Source organism: Dasypus novemcinctus, chromosome 1, assembly GCF_030445035.2.
Source record: "Dasypus novemcinctus isolate mDasNov1 chromosome 1, mDasNov1.1.hap2, whole genome shotgun sequence".
Lineage (NCBI taxonomy): Eukaryota > Metazoa > Chordata > Mammalia > Cingulata > Dasypodidae > Dasypus > Dasypus novemcinctus.
Genome location: NC_080673.1, coordinates 157,534,903 through 157,557,281, shown reverse-complemented (window position 1 = coordinate 157,557,281; position 22,379 = coordinate 157,534,903). Strand labels below are relative to the sequence as shown.

The 22,379-nt window shown below is 36.1% G+C and overlaps 1 protein-coding gene across 2 annotated transcripts in view; it reads right to left on the bottom strand.

Moving 5' to 3' along the window:
• CORIN (corin, serine peptidase) overlaps nt 1-22,379 on the bottom strand; it is a 291,946-nt gene that overhangs the window by 162,622 nt on the left and 106,945 nt on the right. For both annotated transcript variants that reach the window (XM_004469755.5, XM_004469756.5), the window contains exon 5: nt 11,570-11,751. In XM_004469755.5, coding sequence (XP_004469812.2) covers nt 11,570-11,751 — 182 coding nt within the window. The remainder of the gene's footprint in view (nt 1-11,569; nt 11,752-22,379) is intronic.

Sequence of the window (22,379 nt, the reverse complement as noted above, 5' to 3'; positions counted from 1 at the left end):
AAATAAATCTTTAAAAAAAAAGAATTAGAGAGTATTAATAAAGAGATGTAAAGTATATTTTTAAGAGAACCAAATAGAAATTCTGCACTTGAAAAGTATAAAAACTGAAATGAAAATTTCTCTAGAAGTGCTCAATAACAGATTTGAGTTGGCAAAAGAAACATCAGCAAACTTAAAGATAAGTCAATTGAGGTTATTCAACTTGAGGAATAGAAAGAAAAGAAGAATGAAGAAAAATGAACAAAACCTCAAAGACTTGAGGAACACCATCAAATGTACCAACCTACACATAAAGTCAAGAAAGAGAGGAGAGAAGAAAAGGGTCCTAAAGAACACTGGAGAATTAATGGCCAAAAAGTTTTCAGATTTCATGGAAAACATTAATCTACACATCCAAGAATCTCATCAAACTCAAATAGGATCAATTCAAAGATATTCACACTTAGACACATAATAAACGATTGAAAGTAAAAAACAAAAAGAATATTGAAAACAACAAGGAAGAAGCAACACATCATGTAAACAGGATCTACAATAAGATTAACATCTGACTGCTCATCAGAAACTATGTGAGGTGACATATTCAAAGTTCTGAAAGAGAAGGACTGTCAACCAGGAATGCTATATATAGTAAAACTGTATTCAAAAAATGAAAGACAAATTAAGATATTCCCAGGTAAATAAAAACTGAAAAAAAATTGTCACTAGTGGACCTACCCTGTAAGAACCACTAAAGGTAGTTCTTCATGATAAAATGAAAAGATACCAGACAATAATTTGAACCCACATTAAGTAATAAAGAGTACCAGCAGAGATAACTATATAGGTAAATATAAAAGACATATAAATGTATTTTGGTTTGCAAATCTTTCCTTATTGTACCTGATTTAAAAACAACTACATAAACAATAATTATAAACTGTGTTAATGAGCTTATAATGTATAAAGATGTGATTAATATAACAATAATAACACAAAGAAGGGAGTAGGTAATGAAGTTACAAAAAAAACCCAGAATTTTTATATACTATTGAAATTTAATTGGTATTAATCTGAATTAGACTGATGGATTAAGATGTTAATTGTAATGCCCAGGGCAGCAAATAGAAAGTATCTTAACATCTATAGTGAAATAAAGAATAGGAAATTAAACTGGTATACTGGAAAATATATATTTAACATAAAAAAAGCAATAATGGAGGATAGAAAAACAAAGAACACTTAAGGTATATAGAAAACAAGGAGCAAAATTGCAGGAGCAAATTCTAACTTGCCAGTAAATATATTAAATAAAAATGGCTTAACCACTATGATCAGAAGACAGAGATTGGCAGAATGACTAAAAAAAAAAACATTATCCAATTACATGCTGCTTATGTTGAGTGAAGCAACCCAGGCACTGAAGGACAAATACTACATGACCTCTCTGATATGAAATAAGTAAACCAATCTGTCTCAGAGAGCTAGAGACTGGATGATAAACTTAATGGAAGTTGGGGGGTAGAGGAAGGTTGCAAGCTGACACCTACATGGGTGAAATCTATGATAAGCTGGAGGTAAGTATTTGTATAGGGAAGGGATAAAATGGGGGCATAGGGATACCTTTGGGTGGGGCTTTGTGGGCTTGAGGGGGGCTAGGGATGGGAGGATGAGTCAGATGGCCCAAGAAATTGGGGGGAGGGTGGGGCGAACATTTGAACATAGGAGATCGACAGGTATGTGGTTGAAATTATAGTGTAGAGAAAACTCTTTAGAAAATATAATACAGAAGGTTACCTGTTTAACATGCTTAAGTGGGGGCATCTGACACAGGGCAAGCTTCTAGGGAGTGTGTGAGTGCTCATTTTGTCATAGTGAGTTATATCGTTGGGTGGAGACCCATACAATGAGAATGAAGGTACACCCACATCCTGGGGAGAACTGATGTTCTCAAACACAGGGAATTGTATCTCTCGAGAGAATTTGGTGGCTCCCAATGGGTTAGGGCAGTCAAGTATGTCAAGCCCTCATCATTGTTGCAAGTATCTCTCAATATGGTCCTTTAGATAATGAAGATTGATTGTCACGGTGGGCCCTGAGGGGAGGGGGAAAGAGGTGTTGAATCAGTGTAACTGTGGGGCAATGGAAGTGTTCCACAAAATCATGCAATGATGGATATAAAACATGTTAAATTATACCAAAAATGTATAAAAGTGTATAGGTCAAAATGAAAACCATAATGTAAAGCATAAGATAAATAAAAATTTAGAAAATTGTATAGTCTAAAATATAAACCATAATGTAAACCTAAATGGAATCATGTTTGAAAGCTATTGTTTCAATATCTGTACATCAGCAGTAGCAAATATAATATGAACATGTAAAAGATCACTGCTGGGGAAGGGACAAAGGGTTTGATGTTGGATATGTGGGAGTACCATATATTGTACATGTGAATTACTGTGATCTAAAACTTATGTGAAGACAAACTTTATAAGATATACACTTTAGATTCAAGTAATTGAAGATATTAAAGGATGTAAAATGGTTTACTATGCAAATAATAATAAAAAGTGAGCTGAAGTGGCTTTACTAATATGAGACAAAATGGACAAGACAAAAATTGTTACTAGACATAAAGAAGGATATTTTATAATGCTATAAAGTCAATCCATCAGGAAAGCATAACAATTCTAAACATATATACACCTAAGAGCAAAGACCAGAAATACTATGAAACAAAAACTGACAGAATTGAAGGAAGAAACAGATAATACACATAATAGTTGAAGGTTTCAAAACCACACTTCAAAAATTAATAGATCAACTAGGCCAAATATCAACAAGGAAATAAAAGACTTGAAAACCACTGTGAAACAACAAGACCTATCAAATATTTGTAGACTACTCCACCCAACAAAAGCAGAATACACATACTTCGTAAATGTACATGGAACATTCTCCAGGTTAAACCGTGTATTATTCAGTAAAAAAAGCCGTCATAAATTTCAAAGCATTATCATTCAAAGCATGTTTTCTGACCACAGTGTAATGCAATTAGAAATCAATAACTGAAGGTATATTGAAAATTTTGAAATATGTGGAAATTAAGCAATATACTCATAAATGACCAACAGTCTAAAGAAGAAATAACAAGGGGACTTAGAAAATATTTTAAGATGAATTAAAATGAAAGCAAAGCAAACTAAAACATATGGAATGCAGTTAAAGCAGTGCTCAGAGGAAAACTTCTAGCTGTAAATGCCTATATTAAAAAAGATAGGGCTCCTAAATCACCAGCCTAAACTTCTACTTTAAGAAAACAGATCTTAAATCAATAGTCTAAAAGGGATCTTAAATCAGTAACCTAAACTTCTACTTTAAAAAACACAGAAAAAGCAGAGCAAAGTAAACCCAAACAAGGAAAACAAAGGACATAATATTAGACCAAAAATAAATGAAATAAGGAATAAAAAACAATAGAGAAAAATCAAAGTAACTAAAAGTTGGTTGTTTGAGAAAAATCAATAAAATAACAAATCAAGAAAAAGAGAGAATACTCAAATTACTAAAATAAGGAATAAAAAATGGAGCTTACTACCAAATTACAGCTATGAAAAGGATTACAAGAAAAAAATATTAACAATTATATGCTAGCAAATTAGATAATCCAGATGAAATAGACAAATTCCTAAAAACACACAAATTGCCAAAACTGACTCAAGAAGAAACAGAAAATCTGAATACAACTGTAACAAGTAAAGATATCAAATTAGGAAGCAAAAAAAACTTCCCATAGAGAAAAACTAGAACCACATGCCTTCACTGGTGAATTCAACTAAGGGTTCATGGATATTAACACTATACTTTCATCAAAATCTTCCAAAATATAGAAGAGGCTAGGACATTTTCCAAAACATTCTAAGAGACCATTATTAATCTCATATGAAAAGCAAAGAAAGATTTCACAAGAAAACTACAGACCAATATTCAGTACCATTATAGACACAAAAATCCTTAACAAAATACTACCAAACCAAATCTGGGAACAAATAATAAGTACGATACACAATAACCATGTGCAAAGTTGGATTAATCCCAAAATGCAAGGTTGGTACAAAAATCAATCTAACACATCACATTAATAGAACAAAGGGCAAAAATGACATAAACATCTCAATAGATAGAAATTTTACACAAAATCTGACACATTTTCATGATAAAACCACTTAACAACCTAAGAATAGAAGGGAGCACCCTCAAACTGATAAAGGGTACTTATGAAAAATGCATAGTTAACGTCATTCTTAATGGTAAAAGACTGAAAGTTTTTCTCTGAAAATTCAAGAACAAGACAAGGATGCCCACTTTACCACTGCTATTCAGCACTCTACTGGAGAATCTAGCCAGAGCAACCAGGAAAGAAAAAAAAATAAAAGGCATCCAGATTGTAAAGTAAGAACTAAGATTGGAAAGCGGATTTGGCTCAACTGATAGAGTGTCCACCTACCACATGGGAGGTTGAGGGTTCAAACCCAGGGCCTCCTCACCTGTGTGGTGAGCTAGCCCACATGCAGTGCTGAGTGCAAGGAGTGCTGTGCTGCGCAGGGGTGTCCCCCACCTAGGAGAGCCCAACGTGAGAAAAAGTGTAGCCTGCCCAGGAGTGGCACTGCACACACAGAGAACTGATGGAGCAAGATGACACAACAAAAAGAGACAGAGATTCCTGGTGCCACTGACGAGAATACAAGCAGACACAGAAGAGCACACAGCGAATAGACACAGAGAGCAGACAAATGGGGGGGGGGGAAGGAAGAGAAATAACTAAAAATTAAATCTTTTTTTTAAAAAAAGAACTAAGATTATCTATATTAACAGATAATATGATCTTTTATATGGAAAATCCTAAGGAATCTAGAAAAATAAAACTTATAAAAATTAATGAATTCAGCAAGGTTACTGGATACAAGATCAATATATAAAAAACAATGTTATTTCTAAACACTAGCAATGAAGTACCCAAAACTGAAATTAAGAAAACAATTCCATTCACAATAACAGCAAAAAGAATAAAATACTTAGGAGTAAATTTAACATAAGAAGCATATTACTTGTGCAATGAAAACTACAAAACTTTAACCAGTAAGAAATTAAAACCCTAATTATGGAAAGAAATCTCATGTATGAGTATTGGAAGACTTAATGTTGTTAAGAAAGCACTGCTTTCCAAACTGATCTACAGATTCAAAGCAATCCTTATTAAAACCAAACCTGGCAAAAAAAAAAAAAAAAAAGAAAGAAAGAAAGAAAAAGAAAAGAAAAGAAAGGAAAACTACAAAAAAATCCACAAAATTCACAGCTGGCTATTGTCAGAAATTGATAAAAATAACCCTAAAATTCATATGGAACTGTAAGATTTGATTCCAGAAGAATCAAAACAATCCAGAAAAAGCAGGGCACAACTGTTGGAGGACTCACACCTCCTGATTTCAAAACTTACTATAAAGCTACAGTAATCAAGATAGTGTGGAACTTGCATAAGGATGGACATATAGAACAATGGAATTGAAATGAGAGTCCAACAATAAATCTTTACATTGATGATCAATTGATTTTCAACAAGCATGGCAGAACAATTCAGTGGGAAAAAAATAACCTTTTCAACAAACAGCGCTTAAAAAATTGGATACCCTATCCGAAAGACTGAAAATAGAACCCTTTATCATACCACAAAAATTAACTGAAAATGGATCAATTTAAGAACTAAAACTACAAAACTCTCAGGAGAAAACATTGAAGTAAATTATTCATGACATTGGATGAAGCAATGGGTTCCTAGATATGATACCAAACAGATAAGTAACAACAACAAAAAAATTAGATTGTATCAAAATTAAAAACCCTTGTGCTTCAAAGGACATCACCAAGACAGGAAAAAGATAGTGCACAGAGGGGAGAAAACATTTGAAAACTATACTTATGGTAAGAGACTCAGGTATAGAATAAAGAAAAAATAAAAAGACAAATAATCCAATTAAGAATGGGCAAAATATTTGAATAGATATTTCTCCCCAAAAGACACACAAATGGCTAAAATCCTTATGAAATGTTGTTCAACATACTCATTAGTGAAACATAAATCAAAGCCACAGCGAGATATCCCATTACACCCATGAGGATGGCTACAATAAAAAATGCAGGCAACAAAAAGTGTTGGCAAGAAAATGGAGAAATTGAAACCCTCATTCATTGATAGTGGGATTGGCAGTTCTTCAAAACATTAAATGTAGATTTACCACTAGTCCCAGCAATTCCACTTCTACATATAAATCCAAGAGAACTGAAAACATATGTCCAAACAAAAACTTGTACATGCATGTTCATGGAAGCACAATAAATAGTCAAAAAGTTGAAACAATCTATTGTTACTCAGCTTATATATGGATAAACAAAATATGGTATATTTATAAAACAGAATGATTTTATTTGACAATAAAAAAGAAAGAAGTACCGATTTGTCATAACACTGAAAACAGTATACCAAGTGGAAGAAGCCAGTCACAAAGGCTCCATATTTCTTGATTCCATTGAAATGAAATGTCCAGAATATTCAAATCAATAGAAACAGAAAGTATATGAGCATTTGCCAGGACCTGAGGGAGGGAGAAATGGAGAGTGACTGTTGATGAATATGAAGTTTACTTATGGGGTGATGAATATGTTCTGGAATTAGTAGGCATGATAGCTGTATGTATGCTAAAAATCACTTAATTGTACACTCTAATAGGGTGAATTTTATGGCATGTGAATTATATCTCAGTAAAGTTGATATTTTCAAAAATCAATTGCTGCAATTTATAATATGAAGAAAATCATATGATCACCTCAAAAGATATAGAAAAGCATTTTATAAAATTCAAAATCCATTCATAATTTTTAAAAAACACACACACAAGTAGGAATAGAAAAGTACCAAAGTAGAAATACAGAAAAAAAAACCTTCCTTAATCTATAAAGAGTATCCATAATATTCCTTCAGCAAACATCATACTTAAAGGTGAAATATTGAAACCTCCTCTCTGAAATGAAGAAATTAAAAGCAGAAGGTTAGGAAATGAAAAAAAAACCTTCATTGTTTGTAAATGACATGAGTGTGCACTTAGAAAACACAAATAAATCTACAGGCAAGCTATAAAAATAAAGCAATTTAGCAAAGTCATTGGATACAAACTAAGAGAAAATCAAGTTATAAAAAGTAATACCATTTAAAATAGCACCAAAATGATACTAAAAGAATCAATTATCTAGCAATTATCTAGCTAAAAGAATCAATTATCTAGCAATAAATTTAACCAAGGAAGTAAGGACTTGACATCTAAAACTACAAAACATTATTAAAAGAAATCAGAAACCTAAATAAATGGAAGAACGTTCTGCGTTCATGGATTGGAAGACTAAATATTGTTGTTAATTTGTGGCAGTTTGAGATTGGTTATAAATTCCAAAAAGAGAGATTATGTTTGAAAACTGGTCTGTTCCTCTGGGCATGATACCCTTTGATTGTATTAGATTCAGCTGAGATGTCTTTGATTAAATTATGATAAGATTAGGGCTTTGATTTGACCATGCCAACAGGGTGTAATTCAATTTATATCCCTATCCCCTCGATGGGCTATATAAATGCACACTCACTCAAGAACACACACAGAAGAAGACACACAGAGGAAAGAAGACAGAGCTCTATACATAGCAGGTGAGAGAACTTTGATCCTGGTGCCCCAAAGAGAGCTGAGGTATTCACCTGATAGTTTACAGCTCCCCTTGTGAAGAGAACAGAGCAGCTTAGCCTAGAAAGACGTGAGCCCAATGCCAACCTATAGCAGAGGTTGGAAGAAGCTGGGATTATGGAACCTTAAAAGGAAGAAGAAAGGCTGAACCCTCGTAGAAACTGGCAACCATCTTTGGTGAAAGAGTATCTTTTATGCTACTTTGAGTTGGACTCTTTAGGGCCTTATAACTGTAAGCTTCTATCCCTAATAACTATGCTTTATAAAAGCCAACAGATTTTCTGGTAGTTTGCATCAGCATCCCTTTGACTGACTAATACACAATACCACACAAAATGATTTACAGATTTAATGTAATGCCAATCAAAATTCTAATAGTTTACTTTGCAGAAATGGAAAACCCAATCATCAAATTTATATTGAAGGGAAAGAGACCCAAATAGTCTCAACCATATAGAAAAAGAAGAACAAAGTTGGAGGACTCATACTTCTTGATTTTAAAAGTATTACAAAGGTACAGAAATCAAAACAGCATGGTCCTGGGAAACAGATGTGCCTCAATCAATTGGGCTCCCATCTACCATATAGGAGGTCCAGGGTTTGATGCCCAAGGCCTCCTGTTGAGGGCAAGTTGGCCCACATGGCAAGCTGGCCCATGCAGATTGCCAGCCCATGCTGGAATGTCACCCTGTGCAGGAGTGTTCCCCTATGTGGGAATGCAGCCCAGTGCAGGAATGCCACACTGTGCAGTAGTGTTGGCCAATGTTGAGAGCTGCTGCAGCAAGGTAACGCAACAAGAGACACAGAGGAGAGAAAAGAAGAAGATGTAGCCAAACAGGGAGTTGAGGTGGCACAAGAGAGTAATCACCTCCCTCCCACTCCAGAAGGTCCCAGGATCAGTTCCTGGAGCCATCTAATGAGAATACAAGCAGACACGAAAGAACACACAGTGAATGGACACAGAGAGCAGACAACGGGAGGAATGGGGGAAATGGGGGAGGAGAAATAAATAAAATAAATCTTTAAAAACAAAACAAAAAAAGCCAGCAAGGACAGACACATAGACCAATGGAATTAAATTAAGAGTTCAGAAATAAACCCTCACGCCTATGGCCAGTTGCAAGGCTGAAATTGCACTCATTGGGGAAAGAATTGTCTCTTAATAAATGCTGCTGGGAAAACTGGATATCCACATGCAAAAAAATGAAGGTGGGGCCTACCTCACACCATATGCAGAAATTTACCCAAAATGGAGTCAGAACTATAAAATTCCTACAAATAGAAGAAAGCATAAAGAAGCATCTTCATGATATTAAGCATTAGTTTCTTAGACTTTACACTAACAGTGAAGAAATAAAAGAAAAAAAACTAATACATTAAAAACTTTTTGCATGAGACTTCATCATGAAAGTTAAAAGACAACCTACAGAATGGGAGAAAATATTTGGAAACCACATATCTGATAAGGGTTTGATAGCCAGAATGTATAAAAGATAAACAACCCAACTAAGAAATGGGCAAAAGGCTTGAATAGACATTTCTCCAAAGATAATATACAAATAGCCAAAAAACACATGAAAATGCTCAACATCATTAGCCTTTAGGGAAACTCAAATCAAAACCACAATGAGGTAACATTTCACATTTACTAGAATGGCTAGTATTAAAATAAAAAAATTAAAAAAACAAGTGTTGGAGAGGATGTAGAGAAATATGAACACTCATTTTTTGGGTGGAAATGTCAAATGGTGCAGCTACTGTGGAAGACAGTTTGGTGGTTCCTTGGAAAGTTATGTATAGAATTACCATATGACCCAACAATCCCACATCTAGGTATATACTGAAAAGTGTTGAAAGCAGACACTCAACATATATTTGTACACCCATGTTCATAGCAGCATTATTAACAATTGTCGAAAGATGAAAGCAACCTAAATGCCCATTTACAGATCAAGGAAGGGGTAAACAAAAGGTGGAGTACACACTTATAATGGAATATTATTCAGTCATAAAATGGAATGATGTTCTTATATATGAAACACATGGATGAAACTTGAATATATTATGCCATTATGTTAAGTGAAATAAACCAGAGACAAAAGAACAAATACTGTATGATCTCACTGATATGAAATAATTAGAATAAGCAATTTCATAAAATCAGAAACTAGTGTAAAGGTTACCAGGGGCTGAGGTCAGGGGAAGGAATGGGGAATTAATGCTTAATTATTCAGAATTTCTGTTTGGTTTGATGGAAAAGTTTTAGTAATGGATGGTGGTGGTGGTAGCACAACAATATGAATGTAATTAACACGACTGAATTTTATATTTGAACATGGTTAAAAGGGGGAATGTTGTACATGTTACCAGAATAAGTTTTAAAAAATAGTACTGTAGAACACAGTGAACCCTAATATAAACGATGGACTCTAATTAATAATATAAGGAAAAGAGACATGACTCCATCAATAGAGCATCCACCTACCATAGAAGAACAAAGCTGGAGCACACACACCATGCAGTATCAAGAATTACTATAAAGTTGTCATAATGCAAACAGTGTCCTATTGGCTTAATTCTCTAACAGAGGGTCCAGAAGTAGACATACACATAGTCACTTGATTGATAACAATTGTGACAGTGTAGTACAGAAACCGAATGAATATACACAACAGAAAAAATCTTTTCTCTCACATATACAAAAATCAACAAAAAAAATCAATTCCAGAATTATGATAGAGCTAAACTTGAATGTCAAAACAATAAATTGCCCAGAAGAAAAAAGTTTTATGTTTTAGAATAGGCAAAGATTTCTTAAACAAAACACACCAAAAAAAGTGAACTACAAAAGAAAACACTGAAAATATGAACTCATTAAAATTTAGACTTTCTATTAGGCAAGCCATAAAGTGAGAGATCTTTGCAATACATATATCCAGTGGATGACTTGTATTCAGAATTAATAGAGAACTACAAACCAATAATGAAAAGACAAACACAAAAGAAAAATAGACAATATACTTGAACAGACGCTTTTCCAAAAAAATGCATATGCAAGTAGACAAAAAATGAAAATATGATCAAATTCGTCAGGAAAATGCAACATAAAACCAGAAAGCAATAACACACTTCCACTAAAAATGAAAAAAAAAACCTGAAGATACCAAAACATGGGGAGAATTTGAAGCAACTGCAGCTTTCACACATAGCTGGTAGAAGTATAAATTGGTACAACTATTTTAGAAAACTTTTTGGCTGAACAAATGCATACCCATGTCCAATCAAAGATATATATATATAAAAGAACAGTCATGATATAACTATTCATAATAATTTAAGACTGGAAGAACTCAAATGTCTATAATAGTAGAATGGATAAATATGTAGTAAAAGTATTAATATATACTAGAAACTATGTAACAATAAGAATGAGTGTCCCACAACAGGATGGAAACCTAATGAATCATATTGTTAAGCAAAAGAAACCAGATACTAATAAATAATATCCTATATAATTCCATTTATGTGAAGTTCAGAAATAGACAAAACTATCTAAAAAGGTAGAACTCAAGATAGATATTTCTTGGAGATGGTGGTATATGACCAGGAGTGAACCATAGGGAGTTTCTAAGAACTGGTAATATTCTGTTTGTTTGTTTGTTTTTAATCCATGTGCTGATTAAATGGATGTGTTCCCCTAGTTAAAATTTGCTGAACTATATACACTTATTTTTTATGTATGTTCATGTATGAATGATACACTTCAATAAATTTTAAAATGAAATGAAGCTTCAGACACTTACTTTGTTTTCCTTTTTCCTTTTGGGGTGAGAAGCAAAACCTACTAACATTGTTGCTTTCAGTTTGGTTTCTAAATTGGGAGCATCTCAGGAAATCAGGCCAGGAGGAGTTCACCATTTCCAGAATTGATTCACAACCCTCTTTTGCAGCCTCACAGAAAGACCTGCAGGGCAGGAGTCCAAGACTAGAAGAAAAAAAGAAAAGTGAAAATTAATGTTTTTACAGAATATTCTCCAAATAGTGAAGTTAAAGAAAATTTGACCACCAAAACTTTAGTAATATTATCTCAATTTAGATTTGCTATATTCAATAATTTCTGATTCAATCCTATAAGGATTGCAGCCACTCTATTGTCTTGATTCTAGAGGGATCAGCTAGTACCATAATATGGCATCTATCACTTGTAGCAGCATTTATCCCAAATGATTTTTTACAATTTCCTGTGTTGAAATATACTTATCCACAAGACTTCTATTTAATATCAAAAGGAGAAAATTAACAGGGAAATGAAAGTTTCCAATACAGAAGGCAGAAGTAGGTCACAAAATAGGTTACTTTCATTTTTTTTATCTTCCCTTTGAGAAAGTCAGAGTGTCTTACCAATATCTCTGAGAAACAGAGAGAAAGCTATCCTTTACCCCTCCCAATCTTCCTGGAAAAGAAACATTATTCAGACAAGTGGCAACTTGGAAAACCTTACACAATTGTTTATTTTCATATTTCTACTTTGTCTTCAGCAAAATTCGAAAAATGCAAGTAATTGCCCATTAGGTAGGAGTAACGATACCCCTTGAGCTTATCTTTATTTACCTGACTTGCAATCAAATATTCTTGAATCCCTAGCTCTGTCTATGGGGACTAGGATACTAACAATGGCTAAGCCATGAACGTGCTGCCTTGGAGACCCAGTTGGCTTTTTTTACTTTACAGTGATAGACTCCTTCTCCCACCCTGGCTGTTCATGTGGCAAAAGTATTTCAAATGGTTTTAAGGCTACTGTGAATGATAATATGTTGTCTGTCAAATCAAAGCTCTCCCTATTCAAATGTAGAGTCAACAAAATATCAGAGAATCATACAATATTAGATCTGGTTAAAAAAACCTTAAGCAACATCTCATTCAAATCTCACATTTGAAACAGACCCAACTCTGGATGGACTTGAAGTTAAACAGTTTCTTATTGGCTGAGGCAGGAACAGAATCCAAGTGTTTTAACTTTCATACCATGCCCTACCCACTTTCTCATATTGCCTATTCTTATAGAAAGACATAATAATGGTGCTTTATCAACTCCTTGATCAAACACATTTACAATACAGATTATGGAAAGAAACATAATGGGACATGCCAGCCATTGAGTTAAAATGGAACTGATAAGTCTGTAAAACAATCTTGGTAGAGAGATTTTCTTATATATAAAAACATGAAAGGATACTAAGCAATAACATTCAGATACAAATGCTTCTGATCTTCCTCTCAGAAGTTTGTGTTAATACTAAATCTTTTAAAAATGCTGATATTATTCACAGACTCATTAACATGTAGTGATATATAACTAAGTTTGATAGTTCAGATATGGATAGAGATATTTTGCATTTGAAAGAATTAGTTTTAGGATATAAAATAAAAACTGATCCAGGCAAGTACTTCAATGTAAAGAAGGCACCTGACTCATTCAGAAAATATATTAGGTATTTAGAGGGCTATGAAAAATATCACTTAAATAACATTTTTTCAAACTTCGTATTTTGGAATAAGTTCAAACTTACAGGATAGTCATAAAAAGAATACAAACCCTGTACAGATAATTCTGACATATCTTCCAACCTTCAGATACCCAGATTCACCATTACCATGTCATTCTATCTATCTGTTTATCTATCCAACCATTCATTTTCTAAATATGTGACTATAAATTGTATACATCATTCTCCTTGAACAATTAACACACTAATGTATGTTTCCTAATAACAAGGATATTTCTGTAAAAATTCAAATGCAGTTATCAAGTTCAAGCAATTTATTATTGATATAAAGCATACAGTCTCTATTCCAATATTTTCTTATGTTCCAATAATGTTCATTTAAGACTATTCTCCTCCCTTACTAGATCTATCCAGGATTATAAATTGCATTTAATTGTCGTTGTCTCTTCAGTTGTCCCTTCTTTTTTTAAATTGTCAGAACATACTTACAATGTCAATTTCCCATCTCAACCACTTGCAAGCATACTGCTCAATGGGAATAATCCCATTCACAATATAGCAGTATTTTCCATTACTAAAAATTTTGTATCTCCCCAAACAGAAACCCTACACCCATTGTGCATTAATAATCCATTCCCCTGCCCCCTGCACCCTGACTCTGTCTCTAAGAGCTTGCATCTTCTCTGATAATTTCTTTGTATTTCCATGAGGCTTTAACATTATGAATCTATGACAATCTCATTTGCTTTGATATCAACTTAGCTTCAATAGTCTACACAAACTATGTATAAACTGTCATAAATTACATGTTTATACAAGAGGAGTCCAAAACCACTGATTTATCATTCATTTTATGCATGTGCCCTTTAGATACTGTAGGAAATAAAAAGTGGAGTTACAAATCAAAAATACATTATTACTGATATTTATATTTATGCATGTCATTATCCTCACCAGAGCTCTTTACTTCTTCATGCAGGTTCAATCTATGGTCTATTGTCTTTACCTTTTGACATGCAGAACTCTCTTCAGCATCTGTTATAGGGCCAATCTAGTGGTGACAGTCTTAATATCTCCCTCATCTTTTTGAAGACCGTTTGCCATGGTTTCTTCCATGGTTTCCAATGAGAAATAGACAATTAATCTTACTGAAGCTCCTTTGTACATGATATGCTGTTTCTCTCTTGCAACTTTCAGAATTCTCTTTTTATCTTTGTCATTTGACAGTCTGATTATAATATGTCATGGTGAGGATCTATTTGGGTTTATCCTGTTTGGAGTTCATTGAGCATCATTGGATGTGTATATTCATGTCTTTCATTAAATTTGGGGAGTTTCCAGCCATTATTTCCTAGAATATTTTCCATGCCCCTTTCTCTCTTTTTCTTCTAGTGTTCCCATAATGTGCATATTGGTACCCCTGAAGGTGTTCCACAGTTTCCTCAGGTTCTGTTCATTTTTCTTCATTCTTTCTTCTTTCTGCTCCTCAGATTGAATGATTTCAATACTCTTATGTTCATTAATTCTTTCTTCTGCCAGCTCCAATCTGCTCTTCAACTCCTCTAGGGAAATTTTAATTTCCCTTACTGTGGTCTTCCATTCCACTTGGTTTCTTTTCATAGTACCTATCTCTCTATTGATATTTTCTTTGTGTTCATCTATCATTGTGCTGATTTCCTTTAGTTCTTTGTCCATGTTTGCCTTTAGGTCATTGAGCAAATTTAGAACCATTTTTCTCTAAAGTCTTTGTCTGGTATGCCCCAGATCTGGGACATCTCCTTTAGCTGGGCCATTGCTTCCTATTTCCTGGTATGTTTTGTAAACTTTTGTTGAAACCTGGAAATTTTGATATTTTAATATGTTAGTATTGAAATTTAGACTCTGCTGTATCTGTTCTTAAACTTGTATCCAGCTAGTATTACAACAAAGTATTCCTTCAATACCAGGAGCTACCAGTGATGATTAGGCTAATGTGTCAACCTGGCCAGGTAATGGTGCCTAGTTGTTTGGTCAAGCAAGCACTCAGCTAATTGTACTGTAAGGACATTTTAGGGACTTAAATCATCAGTGAGTTTATTCTATCTATGACTGATTACATCTACAATCAACTGAGAAGATTGCCTTCAGCAATTAGAGACATGTCATCCAATCAGCTGAAGGCCTTAAAAGGACAAGTGATGTCAGCATTGAGAGAGAATTCCCATCTCTGCTTCAAACAGCCAGCTTCTCCTGGTGAACTCATTGAGGACCTTCATCAGAGTTCCTGGCTTGAAGCTACCCTGCAGAGTTTGGACTCATGCACCACCATGATCACATAAGACAATTTTATAAAATCTCATAATATTTACTGATATCTCCTGTCAGTCCTGTTTCCCTAAAGAACCCTGACTGAGACACTAATGAAAAAAAGAAGAGAAAAAGAAAACACTTTTCCCAGTCTTTGCAGATCATACAATGGGTTGCATGAGAATAGCTCCAGTCAAAAATATAGTGAACTTTCTGATTCTTTCTGCACATGTGTCTTGTCAGGGACATGGGTGTGTGACTGTAGGAATTTCCCTGAGCACACAGTTACAAATGTCCTTTCTTCCCTAGGAAAGTTTCCTCACTGTCCCCAGCACAGCACTGTATGTCCTACAGCCCTCAATCCTTTGCCCTAGAAGTACCAATTGACTATTCTCCCACAGTGTTCTGTAGGAGAGTTCTCTGAGCTGCCCACTATATGCAGGACCAGTTCTGGGATGGTGAGCCCCTCAGGCCACCACCAGATAGACTGAGCCAGTCATACATGATCCCAGGGTGCCCATGAGGGCCACTGTGCTCCCTCCAAAACCAGGAGTAGGGATCTGCACCAGAAAGACAGGCCAGCTACGCATGCCAGGCTGGTGAGGAATGGGAAAGTAGATAGCCAGGGTGCCATAAGATTCAAACACTTTTAAGATGGCTTTTCCTTGCCCTGTTACTGCAGTCCTGTAACTGTTTTCTGGAACCCTGAAAAAGGTGTGTCTACGAATACTTGCTGGTTGTTCAAAGCTTCTGTGGGAGGCAAGGGAGGGGGAAGGTCTTACTTTGCCATCTTGATCAAGTTAGGGGCCCCAGTAACATTATTTTTAAAGATTTCCATTTCTAAACCTTATTCTGGGGAAGTTAGAGATTGTGTTTTCTCAAATAAAACTTGGGTATATGGTTGAGGAACGTGAAGAAAATAGAATAATCATTACTATGCAATTGCGTACACATCACTAGGTATTGTACTAAGTGCTTTGTATTAATTCATTTAATTGTCATAACAGCCCTATATGATAGGTACAATTATTATTTTCAGTAATAAATAAATAAGAAAATGAGGCACAGACAAAATAAGAGACTTGTCCAAGATTACTGAGGCAATGAGTATAAAAGCTAGATTCAAGTTCAGGCATTTAGATGCAAAAAGTCATTCTGGGCGGCGGTCTTGGCCCAGTGGTTAGGGCGTCTGTCTACCACATGGGAGGTCCAAGGTTCAAACCCCGGGCCTCCTTGACCCATGTGCAGTTGGCCCATGCGCAGTGCTGATGCACACAAGGAGTGCCCTGCCACGCAGGGGTGTCCCCTGTGTAGGAGAGCTCCACGCACAAGGAGTGTGCCCCATAAGGATAGCCTCCCAGTGTGAAAGAAAGTGCAGCCTGCCTAGGAATGGTGCCACACACATGAGAGCTAACACAGCAAGATGACACAACAAAAAAGAGACATAGATTCCCATGCCGCTGACAACAACAGAAGCAGACAAAGAAGAAGACACAGCAAATAGACACAGAGAACAGACAACTGGGAAGGTGGGGGAGGGGGAGAGAGGAGAGAAATAAATAAATAAATATATCTTTAAAAAAAAAGAAGTCATTCTGTTAACTACTTTATTACATTTAAGGCCTTATTTCCAGAAGCACAACTCAAGGTAGGTTCAAAAGTTGGTGTGTCAGTGCAACAATCATATACAGAGTAGTTGGGTTCTTTATTCCACAAAAGCCTTAATTAGGTTAATTACCTACAATAATCATAGTAATTGCCAAAGGAGCCAAAGAAAGCAAGGACTAAGGTAAAGAGCTTCCGCTTTATTTCCTATGTGTGAAACAGCCCACAGTCAAGTTTCAACCATGCCAGGGTGGTCTTTAGCGTTCTTTCTCCACCCTTAGCCCTTGACATGAGCCTCAATGTTCTGATAACATCCTGACCATCCCTACTCCAGCTCCCCACCCAGTGGCCACCTCTGCCAGAGTCCTACTTCCTCTTTTTTTATATATATAATTACTTTTTTTATTTTTAAAGAAGCTTTAGATTACATAAATGTTACATGAAAAATATAAGGGATTTGCATATGCCCCACTCTCTCCCCCTCCCACATTTTCCCACATTAACAACATCTTTCATTAGTGTGGCAAATTTTTGACAATTGATGAACACATATTGAAGCATTGCTACTAACCATGGATTATGGTTTATATTATAGTTTATACTTTGTCCCACACAATTCTGTAAGTTATGACAAAATATACAATGGCCTGTATCTGTCACTGCAATGTCATGCTGAACAAATCCAATGTCCCAAAACTGCCCCATATTACACCTACTCTTCCCTCTCCTATACCTCAGAACCTCTGGTGGCCACTGCCTTTACACCAACGATAAGAGTTCTTCTATTGCTAAAATCCTACTTGCTCTTAAAATATCTTCTTCCCTTCCTACAAATACAACTACATTTCCCAAATGTAACTGATTTCGACTAGCCTTGCAAAAAGAGAAAACAGATGAAAATAAATCAGAGTAATACATAGTGATAGATGGACACATCACCCTCCCTGAGGTTTTTGCATCATTAGAAGATGGCTTGCTAGAGCAAATGAATCTCAAATTGACAGAATTTTAGGTACCATTTATAGGGGGAAAAAATTGGCCTGCATTCTGTAATAGAAGGCATCACCGCAGAGCTGCCCAAAACTCAAGGGCCCCATTCTTCCAAGTGGTTTCTGGGCCTTTTCTCACTTCCAAACCCCACATATTTTCTGTTCACTGCACACCGTTTCTCAGAATCTTCTATGGCAACAGCAATGAAGGTTCATGCAGGGGCCCAGGAGACTGCTCTCCTCTTCTAAAGTTGAGACTTTAACTCAGAAACTGACTTATTGTCATTTCCTCACTGTGGTTGTTCTGCAGGAAGGCATCCCACAACTTTCACGTGTTCACTGTCTGATCTTGGGCCAAGAGTTCACTCACACCAGACTGTTTCCTCATTTAAAAAGTGAGGGGTTTGAAAGAGCTGATCTTTCATAGCCCTTTATCACTAACATTCCGTATATCAAAATTCATTCTTCAATGCAGTGCTTCTCAAAGCAGCACTGATAATCCTACCAGCTCTGTTAAATTTGAAAAGGTAATGGACATTTTTCTCAAGATTTGTTTTGGGAATATAGACAGCCATTAAAATACCATTAGATCTCTCTTCTAAAAATAGGGCCTAAAAAATGTCTAGGGTGTTTCTGAACAGCTCTCTTAAGAGGTGTAACCAACCGAGACCCAGAAGATTTAAATTGCTAGACCAGGACATATGAAATAGTGATAGAATATTAATAACTAGCAGCCCTTTCAAACAGTAAGGGAAATAAGGGACCATTTGTTCTTGTTTTGCATGCAATTCAACTGCATATCAGGGGTTGAAGTATTTTGCTTTTCATCACATGGACCAGTGTAGTGAGATTGACCATACTATTTATATAAGTGCCTATATCCCAGCAACAAAGAGACCAACAACTGAAAAACAGTCCTCAGTACAAGGAGGAGACCATTTTAGCTAACAGAATACTATTTTTGAAATGGGGATTATTTTAAATTGATGTGTGAAATGTATTTGATGTTGTCCAAAAGTCCCTAACACATTTCAGCTAAAGATAAAGATAAAAACTCTTACACCACCTTGATAATTATCTGTAGAACATTTGGTATAAAAATAATGCAATTATATAGTGATAGTGAGGTTTCTATGTGTTTTCTAGGAAAGATACTCTCTTTTTTTTGCCTTCATTTATTTTTTTAATGTTACATTCAAAAAATATGAAGTCCCCATATACCCACCACCCCCCATCCCATTCCTCCCCCCATAACAACAATCTCCTCTATCATCATGAGACATTCATTGCATTTGGTGAATACATCTCTGAGTACCGCTGCACCTCATGGTCAATGGTCCACATCATAGCCCACACTATCCCACAATCTACCCAGTAGGCCATGGGAGGACATACAATGTCCAGTAACTGTCCCTGCAGCACCACCCAGGACAACTCTAACCCCCAAAAATGCCCCCACATCACATCTCTGCTTCCCATTCCCTACCCCCAGCAGCCACCATGGCCACTTTCTCCACACCAATGCCACATTTTCTTCAATTACTAATCACAATAGTTCATGAATAGAATATCAGTAAGTCCACTCTAATCCATACTCTATTCCTCCATCCTGTAGACCTTAGAATGGTTGTGTCCACTCCACATCTATATCAAGAGGGGGCTTAGATTCCACATGGATGCTGGATGCAATTCTCCTGCTTTCAGTTGTAAGCACTCTTGGTTCCCTGGTGTGGTGGTTGACCTTCTTCACCTCCATGTTAGATGAGTGGGGTAAGTCCAATAAACCAGAGTGTAGGAGTTGCAAGTCTGTTGAGGCTCAGGGCCTGGCTGTCACATGGTCAGTACAGAGATTCAGGTCCCCTGGTTATACATTAAACCCCAGCACCAACTACAGTTCTGGTAAAAGTAACAGAAGATGCTTGTGGACAAAGATCCCATCTGAGTCCAACTCCATCACACAGAAACACAAACTCCAAAGTAGGGCCAACTGAGATGGCACTGAACTCCATCTGCCATGATCATCAAAACTGTGGGTCTCTGTAGCCCTCAGAAGAACCAATATTCTAAAGTCACTTTTTATCTATCGAAATGCACATATTACCTATAAAATTTCTGAGAATTTATTTTCCAAAAATTTTGCTATGATTTATCTACAAAAAAATATATAAATTTCATTTATTAAAATAGTTCTGATAAGGACACAATTAAAATTATGTGAATAAGTTATCATTGCAAAATAGGTTTATATATAGCCTACCGGGTTTTAATATTTCATAATCATCTTTTCCTTTTTATTTTGAACTATTTTTAAAATCACAGAAAAGTTAAAAAAATGGCATAGAAAGTTTCCATACACCCCTCACCCAGCATAAACATCTTACATAATTATAGTATAATTATCAGACCCAGGAATTTAACATTGATATATAATACCTTCAACTAAGCTAAGGACCCTATTGAAATATCATCAGTCTACTCATGCCCTTTTTTGTATTCCAGGATCCCACATGGCATTCAGTTTTCACTTTTTATTTGAAAAATAAACTAACTTTTAAAATATTAGGAGAACTAAGTATTTAAAACCAATTTAAGGGAAGTGGACTTGGCTCAATGGATAGAGCATCTGCCTACCACATGGGACGTCCATGGTTCAAACCCAGGGCCTCCGTGACCTATGTGGAGCTGGCCCACACAAGGAGTGCTATGCTACTCAGGGGTATCCCCCGCATAGGGAAGCCCCATGCACAAGAAGTGTGCCCCTTAAGGAGAGCTGCCCAGCGCGAAAGAAAGTTCAGCCTGCCCAGGAGTGGCACCACATACACGCAGCAAGATGACGCAACAAAAAGAAACACAGATTCCCGGTGCTGCTGACAAGAATACAAGTGGACACAGAAGAACACACAGTGAATGGACACAGAGAGCAGACAACTTGGGGGGTGGGGAGGGGAGAGAGGTAAATAAATAAATCTTTTGAAAATGAAACTCATGGAAAACAGTATACTCTTGTGGCGGGCAGACTCTAAGATGGTCCCCAGTGATCTCCATCTCCTGGTAGTCATGCTCCAATGTAATCCCCATCCCCTCAGTGTGGGCTGGTCTTGTGACTTGCTTTTAACCAACAGAAAGTGATGGGATGTCACTTCCATTATTGGGCTACATAAGACTGTGACTTCTATCTCTCTGGCACTCTCTGTCCCTTGCTGGCTAAGAAGAAACAAGTTCTCATATAGAGGAGGCCCACCTGGCAAGGACCTGGGGGCAGCCTTCCTGCCAACAGCCAGCCAGGAGTTGAGGTCCTCAGTCAACCAGCCCTTGAGGAACTGAAATTCTCCCAATACTCACATGAGCTTGGAAGTTCCCAAGTTAAGTCTTCAGATGAGACCCCAGGCCAGGCTGACACCTTGGTTGCAGCCTTGTAACAGACCCACAAGCAGAGGACCCAGCTAAGCCTAGCTCCCTAACTCCCTGGCTAACAGAAACTGGGAGATGATAGACAGGTATTGTTTAAAGCTGCTAAGTTTGTGGTAATTTTCTTTGAAACATCCCTCTGTCAGAAGCATACTACTGAGCTACATGAACTATTCATTGATGAGATTAATTTATTTTTAAAATATATATATATTCCTAAATCTATCTTTGTTAGGCTGAGTTCTTCTGTAAACAATGCTCACAAAGTCATAGTTACAGGCAGTCCATGGGTTGCAGACTTGACTTAGTCACAAAAACAATGTGAGATCTCATAGCCAGATGCTGTGACTTCAGCCTGGTGCTCCAAAATGTCACACTTAGATGGCCTATTCTCACAAACATGAGCCACAGATAACAGAGGACCATAAGTCCATCACCATGGATGGAAACAAACAAACAAACAAAACCAAGAGATGATTTGTTCTCTCGATGATGGGCCAACAACCTCAGCTTCCATGTCAGCACATTCTGGTGACCTTGAGAGACCTCATGAGATGTATGGCTTAGGTAAGGTATGAAAGGGGCATGATGAGGTTTCCTTGATTCCTAGCTCCATATACATGGGGATAAAAAATTATGTGAATGAATTTTTATATTTTTTGTTGTCTCACATAAGAAGAGAAATAATGGAAGAAGTAATTTTTTTGGCTACATCAGCCTAAAACTCTTTGGACACAAGGACTATGTCTGTCTTACTCATCATTTGTAACAATCAGGTCCCAGAAAGCAGATGACCCACTAAGATAGAATCACTGCAG